This window comes from Stylophora pistillata, chromosome 13 (assembly GCF_964205215.1).
Source record: "Stylophora pistillata chromosome 13, jaStyPist1.2, whole genome shotgun sequence".
NCBI classification, from domain to species: Eukaryota; Metazoa; Cnidaria; class Anthozoa; order Scleractinia; family Pocilloporidae; genus Stylophora; species Stylophora pistillata.
This window is the reverse complement of record NC_142531.1, coordinates 12713060-12730880: the sequence shown is the minus strand read 5'-3', so window position 1 is coordinate 12730880 and position 17821 is coordinate 12713060. Positions and strand designations below refer to the sequence as shown.

General features: G+C 40.1%; 2 protein-coding genes and 3 pseudogenes across 2 annotated transcripts; 1 reads left to right on the top strand and 4 right to left on the bottom strand.

The window, feature by feature from the left end:
• The first annotated feature begins 253 nt into the window (after positions 1-253).
• LOC148717712 (uncharacterized) lies at positions 254-3483 on the top strand. The gene is made up of 2 exons (XM_088742706.1): positions 254-678; positions 2576-3483. The coding sequence occupies exons 1-2, from the start codon at positions 376-378 to the stop codon at positions 2798-2800; spliced, it is 528 nt and encodes a 175-aa protein (XP_088598832.1). The 5' UTR covers positions 254-375; the 3' UTR covers positions 2801-3483.
• LOC148717711 (uncharacterized) lies at positions 2855-5452 on the bottom strand (annotated as a pseudogene).
• A 54-nt stretch (positions 5453-5506) lies between these two features.
• LOC148717710 (uncharacterized) lies at positions 5507-6589 on the bottom strand (annotated as a pseudogene).
• A 4235-nt stretch (positions 6590-10824) lies between these two features.
• LOC148717709 (uncharacterized) lies at positions 10825-11271 on the bottom strand. The gene has a single exon (XM_088742399.1). The coding sequence runs from the start codon at positions 11269-11271 to the stop codon at positions 10825-10827; it is 447 nt and encodes a 148-aa protein (XP_088598525.1).
• A 261-nt stretch (positions 11272-11532) lies between these two features.
• Positions 11533-15569, bottom strand: LOC148717708 (uncharacterized; annotated as a pseudogene).
• Between the last annotated feature and the right edge of the window lie 2252 nt (positions 15570-17821).

The window sequence follows — 17821 nt, the reverse complement described above, 5'->3', positions numbered from 1 at the left end:
TCAGTTTTGCCTTGGATGCTGCGGCAGCCCTGGTACTGTGAGAACTAAAAATCTTTGTGTCTACTCCTGAGTGCCACTATGATCAAAATTTTGCATTGCCTTTTCTTTCCACTTCTGTAAAGAAACACCATGCCAAGTTTAATCGCAAAATTCGCACGGGAAGTATGATTATTTCAACCTCGTTTTTCGGTTTTGGTCGCCCGCCATATCCTAAAATGGCCGAGTGTGGAGCTCGAGTGTGGCCAAAAGAGTAGGAACAATTTGGAGCCTTTGGGAAGTGACGTCATATGCGCAGCTCCACAAACCAACATGGCTAATTTTTTATGCCATTTCTGAGAAGTGAGAGGTATTTGCAAAGCATAATTTCTGAGCAGAATGCCTCCAAGGTGTTGTGTCGTGCAAGATTGCGACAGGGTGGCCGACAAACAGTTAGGAATATCTGTTCATACCTCTCCTGGTACAGGAACCGAGTGTGCCATGTGGAAAAGATTCGTCAGCCAGCACAGAAAGCATTTTAAGCCCGATGGGACATTTGGCATTTGCTCACTTCACTTTACCGACGACTGCTTCACTCGTTCGGTACATATAAAAGGGACAGAGAGGCGACTAAAGCTGGGATCCGCCCCAAGTATTTGGAAAAAAGGATCTGTTTCCCTTAGTGAAAGAACTTGTCGTCGGGTGAGTTATATTCGTGGATTTCTTGTTCGCGCACAGTACGAGTACAGGACTGTCACTTTTATGGTATTTTTCTTGAATAACAAACACCCTCTCTTTAATTCGTTTGGCAAGAACTGAAACAAATTCCATAGAAGTTTGAGTGCATTGTATTTCATTGACGCTGATCTTCATTTACCGATATTTCATTGATGCACAACAAACTTTCAGCACTTTTGAGGTAGCGAATGTAAATTTCACAGGTCTCACATTTTCGTTGTGTTAACCCTAAAGTTTAGCGGTCTTGATGTTTTTCTTCGCTTGTTTTTTTTTTCTCTTTTATGTAGTTGTTTAAGGTTGAGAATTACAGTCTTTAAGCGGAAAATTAAGTCTCAGTCTTGGGAGGGAAAGCAAAAGACCAGCAAATACCTAAGATCCAGTTGTGAAAAATTACCAGCTAGCAAACAACTTTTTCACGGGTTTACTGCTGAACGTACGATAATTTCTCTATTTCAATGGACATTCTTTGAGTGAATGGGGTAATTGTCTGTTAGAACTACTGCTTGTGTCTAATTTGCTTTGCAAGTAAACTTCTGTATCATTCATAATATTCATAATTCGCTTTTGAAAATGTTTCACACAGCATTGCCATGTAACTACTAGTGATATTTTTTTCAAGATTCTAATCTAATGGTCCTAATGGTCTCTCAGTATATCGCTCAAACTTCTAATTGATCTGCACAGAATGTTTTTATTTGAAATTGTAATTTTTTCCAATGTACATATGTGGATGAGGCTTCTTGAGCATGAACTCTCTTAAGAAAAAAAAAATTTCCACCCGTATTTCAGTTGATTTAATAGGTTATCTGTTGATTTCTTCATACCCTTTTGCCTGACAGATAATGAATGAGATTATGAACAAATAAACGTTATCACAGGAAAATTTCTTATCGCACCATGCAGAAACATCCACTTGTCGAGTTAATCTCGCTCAGTATTCGCGCTCTACTTCGGCTTCTTTAGCCATTCTTGCTTCTTGTTCTGCAGCCTCTTCTTCGGTGGCTAATGTAGTAGTAGTAGTAGATTTATTTATACTCAAAATTTATGGAGCTTGTCAGGCACCTAGCTTAGATAGCTAATGAATCGATTAGAAAATAAATGAAATATAATACTAAAAAGTTACAATAAAAGTTCAGAGATAATAAGTAAAATATAAGGTTAACTAATTAATTAATTAATTAATCAACCAATCAATAACATTATTAAATACACTAATATAACTATGTACATGCTACTGAAAAGATAGGCTACTAAAACTACATCCAGAGTAAAAATTACATAAGTCTAAGAGCTACAAAGGGTACAATTACATACGTCAAAAGTAATTTTCCTGATACGTGTTACAAACTCTTTTAGTGTTCGTGAAGTTCTTAAGTCATTATTTAAAGAGTTCCAGATTTTTGGACCAAAGTACCTGAAAGTATTTAGCCCATGCTTAGTAGTGTTGACTCTGGGTTGTACAAGAATCAGTTCGCGACGTAGGTTGTGTGAGTTGTTTCTAAGCGTCAGCAGAGTACAAAGTGGATTTGATGTTGTCCCGTGAATAACGTTATAAATAAGAATGCACGTGTCCTGGACTCTTCTGTTGTGCAATGTGGGCATATTTACTGTTTCAGGTACTAGTGCTGTTGTTAAGGACTGATCCTAAAACACGCTTGTTGAGTTTTTCAAGTTTAGCCAATGTTGTTTTTCCACAGTGCATCCACACTGTGGAACAATAGGTAAAGTGAGGAAGAATGTAAGCCTTATATAGTGTAAGCTTGGTTTGAAAGCTAAGAAGGCTCTAGATCCTCGTCATACGGAACAACACTGCCACATTGGAAAGATACTTCACTAAAATATTCTTCGCCTCCACTTTCAGATGAACTGGAAGAAGAATTCGAGGAAGAATACATCTTATGAAACGCCTAGAATTTCCACTGTGGAATCTCCCACAACACATGAAGCACGATGCGAAAGTGCGTATATGACGTCACAGGCCAAGTCATGCGTAAAACTGCTCGGCTGTGAGCTGAGTAATGGTGGACGGGTTTTTCATGAATTTCAGCCAGGTTTATCAAGGCGTATTTCGCTTCCATCGACCTAAAAACTATCGCATAGTACAATTCTAGCCATAGTAACTTGATTGGCGCTAAAAATGTCAAAACCAGAGGCTAAAATTTTTGTTGTAGTGGCACTTTAAGACCTGCTTGGTCCACCTTGATATTGAGTCTCTTGACACAGCCTTGTATGGCTTTACAAAGCTGATGAACAGTTTATTTTCCCCATTTCGTATTTCTTCTGTTTTCTTGATATATAGTCTAAGTGATTTAAGTGGGCATACTCTATCATCTGGGGTATATGAGGTAATTGTTACCGGTGCTTCTGTTCTGTTTGGTCTGCTTGTCTTGGTGTGCTCATCCAGTGTTGAATAGGCAATGCCAGTGGTTATGCGTATACCAGTTAGTGACAGAAGATAAATAAATTGGCCTCACTGTCCAGTTACTAATAAGAGTAGCATTACTGTTTTCATAGTTCTTTTAAAGATATATTTTCGTCTGAAGGCAAAGTTTTAAGGTAGTCTAATACTGTTGATGCGTCCCAAATTTGGTTATATTTTGGCTCCAGTTTATGTCACTGAAAAATACCTTTCATGAACCGTGTAATAAGAGGATGATTGCTAAAGTTACTGCAGTTGTCAATTGTTAAAATAGATGATAATGCTGACCTTGTTGTGTTGTGACTTGAGTAGCTTAAACCTTGATTATATAATAGAGTCAGAAATTCTTATGTCTCACTTATCTTTGGTAAACTGTGAGTGATTGTCCTCTTACGACAAAACTCCAACCATTTGTTGATATAGGTCTTGTATTGTTTTTGGGTACCAGGTCTCCATGAGGACATGAGGATGTCTGTAACTGCTTCAGAAAGGTTATATTGTCTGAAGGAACCACGGAGAGCGGACAAACCATTAGGTGAAGTTTCTGATGAAGTGGGTGCTTTTGGCTGTGTGCTGCATGCTGAAGAAGATTGACTGATGGTTTGTAAATCCATGGTTGTTTGAACAGTAGTTGGAGTGCTAGGGGAAACCAGGTTTGTGTAGGCCAAACTGGTACAAGTAGAATGCCTTTGGCTTTGTCTTGTTTATTCTTTTGGAGACATCGAGGGATCAGACTGACAGGTGGAAAGGCATAAAAATGAAGAGTGTTCCAATCAATAGAGAATGCATCTACATAAGTATTGCCAGGGTCTGGTTGCCATTAACAGTACGTATTAAGCTGTGATGTTAACCTAGATGCAAATAGTGTACTGTGTGTACTATGTGTACTGCTGAGACCCAAATGTTTTGCTGAGTACACCACTCCCACACTTTGCTAGCAAGTTTGTTTAGTGTGGGAGATTTTGATCCCCCCATGTTATTTATGTATGACACAGCTGTTGTATTATCTATTTGGATCTGAACACAAGTGTCACAAGTTTGACTGCAGAATGATTTTAGTGCAAAGAATGCTGCTTTAAGCTCTAAGATGTTGATGTGGTGAGCCGCTTTGTCTGTATTCCACCCTCCACCTATTTGCTGGTTCCTGTAGACTGCCCCCCACCCTTTGTTTGAGGCATCTGTTTGCATAAAAACACTTGCTTTGAGGGGCTGGATATTCTTATATGCTAGTGGCATGCTTGCAATCCACCATTCTAGTTCTATCTTTGATCAGGCTGACAGCTGCATTTTAGCATTATAATTACCCTTATTATCAATAAGGGCATTGGTCTTATCCGGTTCCAGTGACCGATAATAAAGGGGTCCAAATTGTACACCTGGAAAGTTTGAAACTATTATGCCTATGCCCTCTGCTACTTCAGAAATTGTGGGGTGTTTCATAACCTTTAACTTATTGCATACTCGTAGAGTTTTTTCTACTTTTTGTTGTGTTGGTGAGACAATCATTTTAACTGAGTCTAGGTTGAAACCTAGAAATGTCAATTTTTGCGTGGGAATGATAACAGACTTAGAAGGGTGCAAGTGAAACCCTAACTGCTTAAATAATATGACTGTATCCTTAATATTATTCATACATTCATCAAATGTATCTCCTTGAAGGTAGGAGTCATCGATATAACCCAGACTTAAATGGCCTAAATTATGTAGGTGAGCATAAGCTGGCTTAAGCAGTTTTGTAAAAATGCAAGGAGCACTTGACATACCATTAGGTAGGCATGTATACTTGTATAGTTTTCTGTCAAACAAAAATTTTAGGTATTTTTCATGCTCCTCTGCTATAGCTACTGTATAGTATGCATCTTTAAGATCTACTGAAGCCACCTAGCAGTTTGGTTTAATTAGTCTTATAGCAGCTTCAAGTGTATCCATTTTGAAATGGTGATAATTTTATTCTACAAACTCATTGAACGTTTTAAGATTTAATATGGTTCTGTACGAGCCATCAGGCTTCGGCCTTAAGAAAATAGGTGAAATAAACTCATTTCTTTCATTAAATGATTCTTGAATTACCCCTTCATTCAAGAATTTGTTGACTTCCTCATGCACAATAGCTTTTTCTTTTGAGTTAAACATACTCGAGCGTACATGTGTTTGAGTAGGTTCAACATCTTTGAACTCAATATACACCCCTTTTATAAACTGAATGATTGTAGGGTCATTTGTAATTCTATGCCAGCTCTGTAAAGCTTGTGTGATTTGACCTGCCCTAAAAGCAGTTTGATTATCAATGATCTGTTGAACTTCGCCATGAAGGCTCATATTACTTGGGTATAAACAATCTATTATTTACCTGATTCAATGGCAATTTTATATTCATTGCTTGGAGCTCTCCTTCGGTTTCATCATTGGAGAGCGGCCTTTTGATAAAAAATTATCATTTCTGCCTCTTGGATATGAATAAGGTGCAAATCGCCGGTTACAATTGTTCTGGTTGGTGTAATGGTTGTTGTAAGATTTCCGCCCACATGTGTTTGATGGCGGCGGCCTTACTCTCTTTGTTACCTTGTTGGCATCAGAGATATATCTTTGGTTAATTTAGACAAATCGCCAAAGAAGTATTCAGACGTAGATGGGACAGTGGCAGAGTTGCATAAAGCTGCATAGTCCCTGTGCAAATCTCTCTTCATTGATTGATGCCTCATGCTGTTCATGTCATGAAGACAATTCATAGCCAAAGCAATACTGTCGGTTAGATGAGTCAATAACTCTTTGTTGTCTGTGGTATTCTGCTTAAGAATAATATCTGTTGCTTTAGTTATAGCAACCAAGGATGCCACTAGTGAATTCTATGTTTTCTGGTGTTTTGAGTCCTGTGTATGGACTTGGGCTAGCAGTTGTTTCCAGATTAGCGGGTTAACTCGTGGCGTCCTCAACCCATCGATGTTGGCTGGCTTCGGGTATTTATTAAACTTCGTTTGGGTTTTTTCCTCTGGTATCTTATCTTTCAGGAGGCTATTGACTATTTTTGCCAGCTCCTCATCTACAGCATTCCCTGTTTTTTCCCTTTGATCGAGGTCCTGAGTGATGTCACAAAGAGCCTCACTGCTCTGTTTTGTTCCCACCTCGCGAAAACTAGCTTGTAGTTGCTTAACTCGTGTGTCCAAAGACAATTGATGTGGCTTCAATATTTGGCTCTTCTGTATCTTGTTCGACATCATCCTCGCCCAGGTCCAAAGGCTCTGTCAGATTGCCCATTTTTCTGTTCATTGACCGCTTTTCGTCAACAAGGGACTCAACCATTCTCGTCAAGCCGTCCATCGTATTTCGATGCTAACTTCGCGGGTTGCGTTGTTTTCTATCATTCGAACTTTGTTAGAATTTTTTCCTTGTATAATACTTAACCAACTACGTTGGCTAGTAGATAAATAAATCCAACTACGTTGGCTAGTAGATAGATAAATCCAACTACGTTGGCTAGTAGATAAATAAATCCAACTACGTTAGACTTAAGACAAATTTTATGGAGTATCCAGAAAAGTATTTTGCTATACTAGACCCATGTGTGCAAATGACTTAATGCATGCGCTGTGCTATCTAATGGGATCCCTGTGCCTCTGGTCATGTGATAGAATTTGTTCGGTATTGGTTTTAAAGGTAGCATTTGCATAAATCCCTGTGCAGCATTTCTGCTTGGGTTGAGAAAGAATACATTCTACAAATTTCAAAACATTTTTATCTTTCTCTTCTATGCTGCTTCTACAGGAAATGCAAGAAAGGTACCTTGTGATAGGGGAGAATCTATGTTCTGATGAGAGTTTTAATATCTTGTGATGGTTTGAACCCCCTCTGCTGGCAGAAGAAACAGTTTTGAGTTCATGTTGTGATTTTACCTGCTCATTGACTGATCTGCTGATTTTTAATTTTTGTGGATTTATAGTTGATTGATTGTTAGGTGTAACATAAGGAGCATCATTGTATAACCTCACCTGAAGTCTCATTAACTGGTGGGACTGGCCATTGGTAATACTACGTGATGGGTGCAGTATCATCAGTTAGATATGCCTCTGTTTTTTTTGTCCTTTTGCAATTAATGTTTCAATAGCGTTTCAATTACCTTCTTGAAATGTGATTCTACCTTGGAGATTTACTTGCTGGGTACATTAGTGTTAGCTTTATTTTAACAGTTGAAAATGATTTTTCATCAGCAAGGGCATTTAGAGGTTTAACATCAAAATTTGATTCATTTTCTAAGGGATTTTAAAGTTTTGTTCTCTTGCTGATGTGTATCATTGTCTGACGTTCACTTGTTTCTTTTCTTTTGGTAGTTAGTAATCTTTGATGTCTCTGCTTTGGCTTTGAAAGTTTTGTGCTTGTCCATATGAAAAGACTTCCTAGGTTTGCAGTTAAAAGTTGATGGCCAAGTTGTTGTTTGCACTTGTTTTCATGTCAGACCGGCCAATAATTGGGTTAGTCTACAATACGATGACAAAAATAAATTTAGTAAAATATACAAATCTAGCATTAAAATCCAGGACACAGGGCTCAAAGTTTAATTTTGGCTTTGGGAGCACTTGTGCAACCAGGTGTAAATTTTTAGGCACACTGCTAAAATTCTAGGCGCACAGCGAAAAATTTTAGGAGCACAGCTTAAAATATTGGTGGAACCAAAAACAAAACGGACTAATGGCTAATGCAGGGTCCTCATAGTACGAAAACGAAGACCCTGCATTAGCCAAAAGAATTGCTTACTTTTTAAGGATAATTTTCCAGCAGAGAAAGCTTAATGACCTTCAGAATCTATTTTAGCTACAAAATACAGTAAAAATTGATTATTTATTGACAGAACCCAAGAGTCATTTTTCCTGTACAGAACGCCTTCTCTGTTATTCTGTCACAGAATTCTAACAATAAATCAAAGGCGGCTAGCATTTGAATTCTGCCTGCTGTTCCATAATAACTATGTGTGGTAAGTTTACCCGAGCAAACCCTCAAGAATATCAACACCAAATTGGCTCGCATAGCGAAACAGAAGACAAGACGGGCCGTATAATAAGATGGCTGGATAATAATGGAAGAAACGCGTGAAGTGTAATGAAGCATTGTTGCTGTTTAATGTCTGTTTGAGTTGTAATTTCTATGGTTTTCTGTTTACAGGGTCTTTGTTTTCGTACTACGAAAATGAAGACCGGGTCTCAGGTCTTAGGTCTTCGTTTTCGAGGGTCTTCGTTTTTGTAACACCCTGCCATCATCACATACCTTCGGAGTGCATTCTAAAACTCTTGATGCTGTGATTCTACCCTTTCACAACAGTGACCATACATCTGAAGCACTCTGGCTTCTGGTTGAATCAACATGTTTTATTGTTTCTTGATCAATTTGGATGTTTTCAGACAGAGTTTTCTCAAAGTTTTCTCAAAGTTTTCAAATGAAATTCCAGGTAATGTGTTAAGTCTCATCTGCAACACTGGGAATACTCTGCACTTGTATATTTGAATGTTGCTCCTCTGTAGACTTGTGACAGATGTTCTTCCTTGTATCATTGACAGGGGTGTAAAGTAAGACTGCACAGTTTCCACCTGTAATTGTTTTTAACCTTTCAAGATTAAAGTCTGATAGACTTTTCTCTTTTCTATGCTTTTATGTCCTTGGATCAAAGCTACTTCTAGAGCTTTTCACAAAATCATCAGGGGAAAATTAATTGTCCTTTAGCTTGGCAAATGGCAATATTTTTGACAAATTCTGTGTCATGAATTTTTCCCTTTGATTTTGGCTTGTGCCACTCTTGTGGTTTTGAAGTGCAGGCACTGTTGCAACCCTGTTCTAGTTCTCTTACAGTAAGATGAAGTAAAGCCATGACATGCTTGCAAAATCCCCTCAACCTACCAAAGATAATTATGAAAAAATTAGAAAAAAACATGTATTAATGACCGAGTGGTAATATGAATCATTCATATGAAAATGCATGTCTTTTTGTGTTTTAGTTTTATAACCTACCATACTGAAGACTAAAAAAGTACAATTATAAAATATTACTATAAATAGTACTATTGTCATAAAATATGCGATAATAACAATAAAACAAAATGGATAAAAGAACTAAATGTAGGACAGTGTGAAGAAACTTTAACAAACTTTGAGTAACATTGGTTACTTAAAACAAAAGCAAGGTGATAATTTGATATTATGTTTTCATAAGAGCTAATTAACTTACCCTGCAGGACATGCACAATATGCTGCTTCAACTTTTGATGTTTCTTTGTGAAGAAACAGCCACACTTTGTAAGGATCATTATTTCTAGACATTGCTGGATTGACAACAACTCGAATAAAACAGTATTTGAGATTTGGACTGATTCTATGCATTCCAGGTCCCTAACATGGCCAGAAAGTAGAAGACTTTCACCATCTTTGAGTGCTTTAGCTTACTGAGCATCAACATTCATATTGAATAGCTTTAGTCCTAAAATTGAAAGAATCTGAATTGAGAATTTGTCAATATATGCTCACTAACAACACTCGAAAGGCAGCAGTGAGTATGTGCACTTTTAAACTTACATTGGTCAATGTAAGCAATAACTTCTTCACTTGAAATAAATTATTGGGAAGATTATCAAGTTTTGATTGCTGTCGACGAACGACAATTATACTCGGCTGGTTCGATATTTGTATATTTTAATCACTTTATTCGCTCACAATACTCCGAAACTCAACTCGACTTGCTGTAGAAAAACACTCGCCCCTAGCCCATAGCAACGAACCGACCTGTCAATTCACATAGCAATGCAAAAATAAATAGATAAATAAATGTACAGGAAGCGGGAGGGACATCCCCGCCCCTAGTCGAGACACAACGTTTGTCGAGACGATTAACAGTTCTACACTTCCGCTTCCTCTAATAAACAAAGTTTAGTAATCGGTCTCTTGTACTCCGTGCTGAGTGTGGACTGTAACTGCTCGAACTAACCCATCTCGCCCAGGATGAGTTGATACGATTCTGCCCAACGGCAATACTCCTTGCGGATGACTTGGCTCAGCAACTAGGACAACATCTCCTTCTTTGAGGTTCTGTTTCTTCTCTTTCCACTTCTTCCTCTCTGTGAGGCTAGGAAGGTATTCCTTGGTGAAACGTCTCCAAAAGAAGTTTGCTAGCGCTTGGGACCGTCTCCACATCTTCGTTGAGTTGATCTCTCTATCACTAACTTCCGCATCTTCGTAACTCGGATTCAACTGCAACAGCAAGAAATGATTTGGGGTTAATGCTTCAATATCCCCTGCATCATTGGACACATGAGTAATCGGTCAACTGTTTAGTATACCTTCTGCTTCAACTAGCGCAGTTCTTAGCACTTCTTTGGAAACTGTCATGTGTGTCAGAATTGCCTTCAGCGTCTTCTTTGTACACTGTACCAGTCTCTCCCACGCTCCTCCAAAGTGTGGGCGCTAAGAGGCTGAAATTTCCACTCAATTTCCTTGGGTGCACAGAAGTTTTGTATTCTTTCTTCATCCAGTAGTTTAATGCATTTCTGCAACTCATTATTTGCACCAACGAAGTTTGTTCCATTATTGCTGTGGATGCTCTGCGGTCGTCCTCATCGCGCAATGAATCTCTTCAATGCCATAATGAAATGATCTGTTGAAAGATCATCCACAAGTTCGAGGTGGCATGCTCTTGTGCTCATGCAAGTGAACAATCAACCATACACTTTAATCTCATTGCGTCTCTCCTTAACTAACATAGGTCCAAAAAAGTCAACCCCAGTGTTCCTGAACACCATTCCTGACTCAAGTCTGCACTCAGGTAGACTTCCCATTCGTTGCTCTTGAGGTTTTACTGTCTGGCGAAAACAGTAGTTACACTTGAACTTCACGTTCTGCACCACATGACAACCATGAATGATCCAATAATCCTGCCTGATTTGATTATGCAAGTGTTCAGTTGGCGGGTGGTAGTAGATACGATGTACTTCCTCAACGATTAGCTGTGCAAGCTCATGGCGTGAGTCAATTATTTTGGGATGTCGTACCTTGTATGGTAAGTATTGTGCTCTCTGCAGTCTTCCACCAACAACTAAGAATCCATCTTCCATCTGCGGATCAAGAGATTTGATTCTACTTCTCTTGTGGATCTCCTTACCCATCTCTAGACACTGTATATCTTCGCTGAATGACTCAAATTGTGCCCTCCACCAAATAATTCTGAGCAGCTCTCAGTTCACTGGAAGTAAGTGTTCCCAGTAGATGCACTTCCTTCTTAATTCTTGCGTTGTTTGCGAATCGCATCACATAAGCTGTAACTCTTCTTAGTTTGGTCAGAGAAGAATACTTCTTCCATCCTAACAGGATCTCACTCTCCTGAGATGCTCCAGCCCATCTTCCCTTCTTCCTTTCATTTGCTTCATTTATCTCGGAGGGTGCTTCAACTTTATTGTCTGGCCACAGTTCTGCTGATTCATGCAGGAACTTGGGTCCACTACTGTAACGAAAACCCTGCAAAGTTCTGTAGGACTTAGTCCACGGGAGATGTGACCTGCAGGATTAACCTCTGTAGGTACATATCTCCAACTCACTGTGCCTGCCCCCAGTGTGACCTCCAGATTGCTCATAACTGTGTGAATCTCAGACACCCGGTTGCCGATGAATGCTTTATATGTGGAACTTATCTGGTGGATCCAATGTAAGACTGTGGTGAAGTCACTCCAGAAGATTATCTTCTCTATCTTAATGGTCATTTCTTTCACCAGTGTTTGAGCTAATCGCACGGCTACTAGAGCTCCCATGAGCTCCAGTCGGCAGATAGACTGTAACTTTAAAGGGGCAACATGGCCTTTTCCCGCAATAAGACCACACTCTACTGTATCATCTGTATACGCACGTCTTAGGTACGCACATGCGCCATAGGCATCCTGACTGGCGTCACAAAATACGTGAACTGCGGTTTCTCGGATAGGTTTCTGTTCTTGAAGTAAAGTTCTTGGAGTTCTCACTTTGTCAAACTTCTCAACTTCCCTGTGCCATTCACACCACTCTTGAAGATCAACTTCTTTCAATTCATCATCCCACCCGTACTTCACACGATTCAGATTCTGCAAGATGATCTTACTTCTGATAGTGAATGGGAGGAGGAGTCCTCGTGGATCCCAAACAGAGAATGCTTGGCTCAAGATCTTCCTCTTTGTTGTACCTGGATCACCCTTAAGTCTGGTAAACTGGAGCATATCCTCCTGGGCATCCCAAATGACGCCCAAAGTTCTGTCTGTTGGCAACTTGTCTTCACTCAGCTCGAGGAATCTCGGAGATCTATCTTGCTCCGGGATGGTCGCCAAGACATCTGGGTCATTCGTCAGCCACTTGTGCAAGTGGAGACCTCCACGGCGTAGTAACTCCGTCATCTGCTTCCGCATTTCAATAGCCTCTTCACGAGAATCTCTTGATGGTAGGCCATCATCCATATAAAAGTGCTTGTAGACTGCTTTCACACCCAGAGGTAAATCTCTGCCATTCTCATCAGCATTTCGCCTCATAGTATAGTTCGCTCTAGATGGTGCAGACACTTCTCCAAACACTGTTCTCTCGAATTGATACACACTCGGTTCTTCTCTTAGAGAGTTCCTCCATAAGAATCTCATCGCTGGCTTGTCATGGTCAGGGAGGCGAAGCATATGGTACATTTCTTTCACATCAGCAGCCAATGCAATTCTTCCTTCGCAAAACCTGAGGAAGACTCCAAACAGAGAGGACAGAAGATCTGGCCCTGTATAGATCTTATCGTTCAAACTTTGTCCCATAAATTTTGCAGATACATCGTAAACTCTCCTGAGACGATCAGGTTTCTTGGGGTTAATGACAAATCTGTGTGGTAAGTACCAAGTCACTTTACTATCGCACTGTACTTCCTCTTCACTCAGTTTCTTCCCATAGCCTTTCTCAATGTCATCCTGGATTGATTTTGCATATCTCTCTCTGACCTCAGGACAGCTTTCAAACTTCTTCTCTAGGGATTGCAGCCTCTTCTTTGCCATTTCGTAATTGTTGGGTAGAGACGGTTCCTCTTCCCTCCAAAGTAGGCCTGACTCGTATGCATCTTCATTTGCATTCTTAAAGGTTGTCTTTTCCATTAGTGACAATGCTCGCTTATCCTCAATTGAACAAGTTGGATCTGCTAGCTTCACCACACCTAACGTTTCTATCTCTGACTGAGCCACGACCAGCTGCTTCAGCTCCTCATCTTCAACTGAACTTCTTTCGTATACCTTGAACCCATTGTATGGAGAAACTACTCCTCGCTCGCCAGGTAACCAGTTAGTCACCGCCCATCCAAGTAGGGTTTCAACTGCATAAGGCAATCTGTCAATTTCTGGTTGACCAGAGGGTTTAACAATTTGTTTTGGTAGAATCAAATCAGAGTTGTTAGTTCCAATTATGAGCTGCACTGGACCTGTGTCGGTGTCACATAAGTCCAAGTCCTTCAGGTGCTGATACTCTTGCTTGATTGTTGACCACTTCAACTTCTGATCCAGACCATTCAGGCCAGGGATTGTTTTCACATCTCGCAAGGAATACTGAACTTCTTCTCTTCCGACTTGTGCCACATGGCATTTCTTGATGTGCTGGGAAGTAAACACCTTCCGCACATTTACTCCTTGAATTTCAAGATCTACCTCTTTGCCGTGAAGTCCAAGTGAGAGAGCTAAACTTTCATCTATTAGTGTTGTGTTACAGCCCAAGTCACGCAATGCGATCACTTGTTGTTTTCGTGTTTCTCCAAAGACAACTATGGGAAGTACTTCAACCAATGCACGACCACCAGCTTCACAACCTGCGTTTGCTGACTGGCGATACCCTTCGTGGGGCTCCACAGCCTGACATGGTGATGAGTCTTCACCTTCCAAGGATACTTGTGCAGGCTCACTTTCAACATCTGGCACTGTTCAGATTCGCGTTTCGCTTTTGCTCGTTCAATAAATTTCAAGTCGACTTCATGTATGAGGGTATGATGATGCATGTCGCAGTTCTCAACTTTGCATCTATTCCTACTATGGCATTTACTCAGACGATGACCAGGTAATAAACAACATAAGCAGAGTTTGTTCCTCAACAACTTTGACCTTTTCGTTAGGCAACATTCCTTTAAACCTTTTGCACTCCTGCAAAGTGTGATTAGTGGACTGGTGAACTGGGCACCTCTTAGTTCGACAGCTGGTGTGTAAAGCTTCTCCTGTGGCTCCTACAAACAGCTCAGATTGTGATTTGTCAGCTGACCTACGCCTATCAACTTTAGATGTATCTAAACGCTTCCACTGTCTCTTCTCTGGCATCCACCGCTGCTTGGACTTGCTGATTTTTGCCTCTTTTTCCAGCCAATTTGCAAATGAATCCCACGTTGACAACTTTGGTTTTCCTTCAACAAACTCGGCCCATCTACAGCAAAGGCTTGTAGGTAGTTTAGCAACAGTTGCTTCAGGGACTTGTGAATTAAGCTCATGAAGGAAGTCGTGCTCCTTTAAAATGCCTATCAACTCAGAAACCATTTCTTGATACTGCCTGATCTGCATACTATTTTCTTTCACTATGGTCGGAAATTGGTCTATACGCTTCTTTCCAGCTGACACAACTGTGTCTACACAGCCAAAACGCTCCTGAAGCGCAGTCCATGCCTCCTCGTATTTGTCTGAACCTGGCATGAATTTCGCTAGACGTGATCTTGCACTTCCTTCCACAGAATCTAGTAGAAATTTAAGCTTCTCTGTTGCATCGTAAACCTCCCTTTTATCTACTTCAACGTTAAATGCTGCTTTAAATTTTGAGTACTCTAGTGGATTTCCATTCAATTTCTGCAAATTTGGTTTAACAATTTCACAAAGGCTGGCAGTATTTTCTCAAACAACTGATCTGTCTTTGACGTCTGCATGCTAAGGTTTCCTGTGGCAGAGGTTTTCAACTCAGCTTGAACTTTAGCAATAGATGATTCACATCTCTACTTTTTACAGGGTTGACTAGAGACGTCTCTAACGACCTCTGGTTTAATGGATTTAATTTCCTCGTTGTCAGGTTGTTTGACAACAGTGTTTTCAGTAATTCCCAGGTCTAAGCGCGAGACCCGATCATTCACGCCGTCTACAGGTAATTCATTCAACTCTTCATCAATATCGCCTTTATTTGACATACCTTCTTCCTGGGCGATGGCATCTTCGAACTCATATTCCAATCTTGATTCTTCAGCTTTCTTTTGAAGTTCCAAAAGCTTTGCACGCTGCTGTTGTTCGGCTCGCAGAAATTCGATCTCATTTGCAAACGTTTCCTCGGCTATTTTTAGTTCAAGGGCTAACTTCTCGGCTTGCAATTTCTTTCTTGAAACGGAACGTTTACTTGAAGTAGTGGACTCACTTGGCGTAAACAGTCGTGGTGTTTTGTTTTCTCCTTTGTTCAAGGCACTCATCTTAACGGAACTTGAATGAATCTTCACAGTATTTAACCACATGGCTCGATAATAATAATTCATGCAGTTACATGTACACAGGTGACTTACAGCTTGACTCGGCGATTTTTCACTTGACTTCGCTCAGTATCCGGCTCGAAGGGCCAAATGTCGTTGACGAACGACAATTATACTCGGCTGGTTCAATATTTGTATATTTTAATCACTTTATTCGCTCGCAATACTCCAAAACTCAACTTGACCCGCTGTTGAAAAACACCCGTCACTAGCCCATAGCAACGAACGGACCTGTCAATTCACATAGCAACGCAGAAATAAATAGATAAATAAATGTACAGGAAGCGGGAGGGACAATTGCCATCCCAAAAGTAATTTCTCTGGATCTGGAAGCTTCATGATGCCATTTTCTATCCTAAAGAGATTTTCTTTGTCGTGAACAATGCTCTCTCTAAGCTCTTCTGGTGTCGGCTAAGGAGGAAAAGCCAAATTCTTTGCTGCTTGAGTGATTATTATTTGCTCATTTTTTCCTCTGTGTCGTGAAAATTTGCAGGTATTCAAGAAGTTTTTTTCTTCCTATGTGAGCTTACAGGCCTTTCTCATTGAATTTCGCTCAATGCTGTAGGTAAAGGTTTATGGAGTGCACTTGCTTTCCAATGTGGAACTGCTGGTTTCTAATTTATTGTATGTAAAATACATCAAGACAAGCAGCCTCTTTCGCAGGCATTCTCAGTGCTGATAAAAACAGTCTATCGATCCATGAATATGTGCTTCAAGGAGCTCACGGAGGGAATCTTTCCTTTGTTATCCTTTCAATCAGAAAGCAAAAGTGTGAACATAAGATAGGGTAAAAATCATTAAACTTGACAAAATCAAGTATATGAGAACTTCTTGCCACATTTATGTGAATTTCACATCCCACCTTAAGTTCAGATCAATGTTCTAGTTGAATAATGCACTTGTTACAATTACAACAAGTTTTGTACGTTTGAACTTCCTCAACTGTGCTAATCATTGGGACATGAATGGTATGTTCGTTTTCCAGTTCAGTAGGATTGCTTTCATTGAATTGAAGGGAAGATAGATCAGCTTGAAAGCTTTGCTTGATGGTGGTGTTCATGGTGGAAGTCAACTTCTTGGAATTATTTCAGTAACTGGTCAATAATGATGTGAATTGACACACGCAGTCTAACTGCACCTGAGAAATTTTCTCATTCCAGAAATCTAACATTGTAGTTCTTGTGTTATCCAGAAGTATCATCTCTGAAACTTCATTTATACCCCTTGACTGTTGTGTGACAATACTCTTAGGAGGAGAGACTTTTATGACTTTTGGGACTTTTGCGCAGTTGGTGATGTTCTCCTCTTTGGAAGCATCGTCTTTCAAGAGGTCACCGAGCTGTGTTACAAGTTGATCTGTGAATAGGCGTTCCTGTCGAAGCCTATCCCAAAGTCGATAAGAACGTGACGAGGGACAGAATCTTTGTAGAAATCCCCGTTTTATTCTGAAAACAATCAGTTAACGGCTAAATCACAATGCTGCTAAGGTTACGAAAGTTACCAACATACCGACAACCGGCTAAAATAACTAACAAGAAATCCAAAAAATAAGAACGCCAAGATAAAACAACAAAGCCTACCGATTATCGACGTTTGGTAAAGGATCCGGAGGCGGACAAGGTAAAATTAAACAGCTTCGAAAGATACAAAGTAGCTCGAGCACATGCACGTGGAAAAAAGGAGCCGTGTTTTTTTTTTGTATGCCCGGATGTCGGGTGAGAAACCGCTGTCCAAATGAGGGCGTTGAGCATAGGCCTCAACAATCTGCATCATCACAACAGTGGAATGTGTACTCCAATTCATCTGGTTTGGTGAGCAAAGTCTTGTCATTGATCACTATTAGTCTTGTCTGCCAATTTCGTGTAACGTGTCATCTTTATGGGTGCTCTTTTTGTTTCATGCACGTGTAGGGTTTTTCGTTTTGCCTTTGAATAACAGTGCTGGTTGGGTTGTAGAGGCATCCATTTGCAAGGTTAAAGTTGTACAATCTATGGTGTTCTTGTTTCACTTGAGCAGGGAGACATTATGAATGTAAGCAATTAGATGTGGAGCTTCAGGACTTTTCGGAAGAGGAGCTATCATTCCACTGCTCATAGGCGATGGTCTTGCAGGTGATTGACTAGCAGCGCTCTGAGCGCTGGCTGAAGACTATTGCAGAGGCAGTTGACTACTAACGCTTACGTTAGTGGTTGCAA

What these genes read in the sequence shown, in the direction of transcription:
- LOC148717712 (XM_088742706.1), top strand. Translation starts at nt 376, where the DNA reads ATGCCTCCAAGGTGTTGTGTCGTGCAAGATTGCGACAGGGTGGCCGAC. An exon ending in GTGAAAGAACTTGTCGTCGG is followed by an intron (nt 679 to 2,575) that starts GTGAGTTATATT and finishes CTCCACTTTCAG; the next exon opens with ATGAACTGGAAGAAGAATTC.
- LOC148717709 (XM_088742399.1), bottom strand. Translation starts at nt 11,271, where the DNA reads ATGGGTAAGGAGATCCACAAGAGAAGTAGAATCAAATCTCTTGATCCG.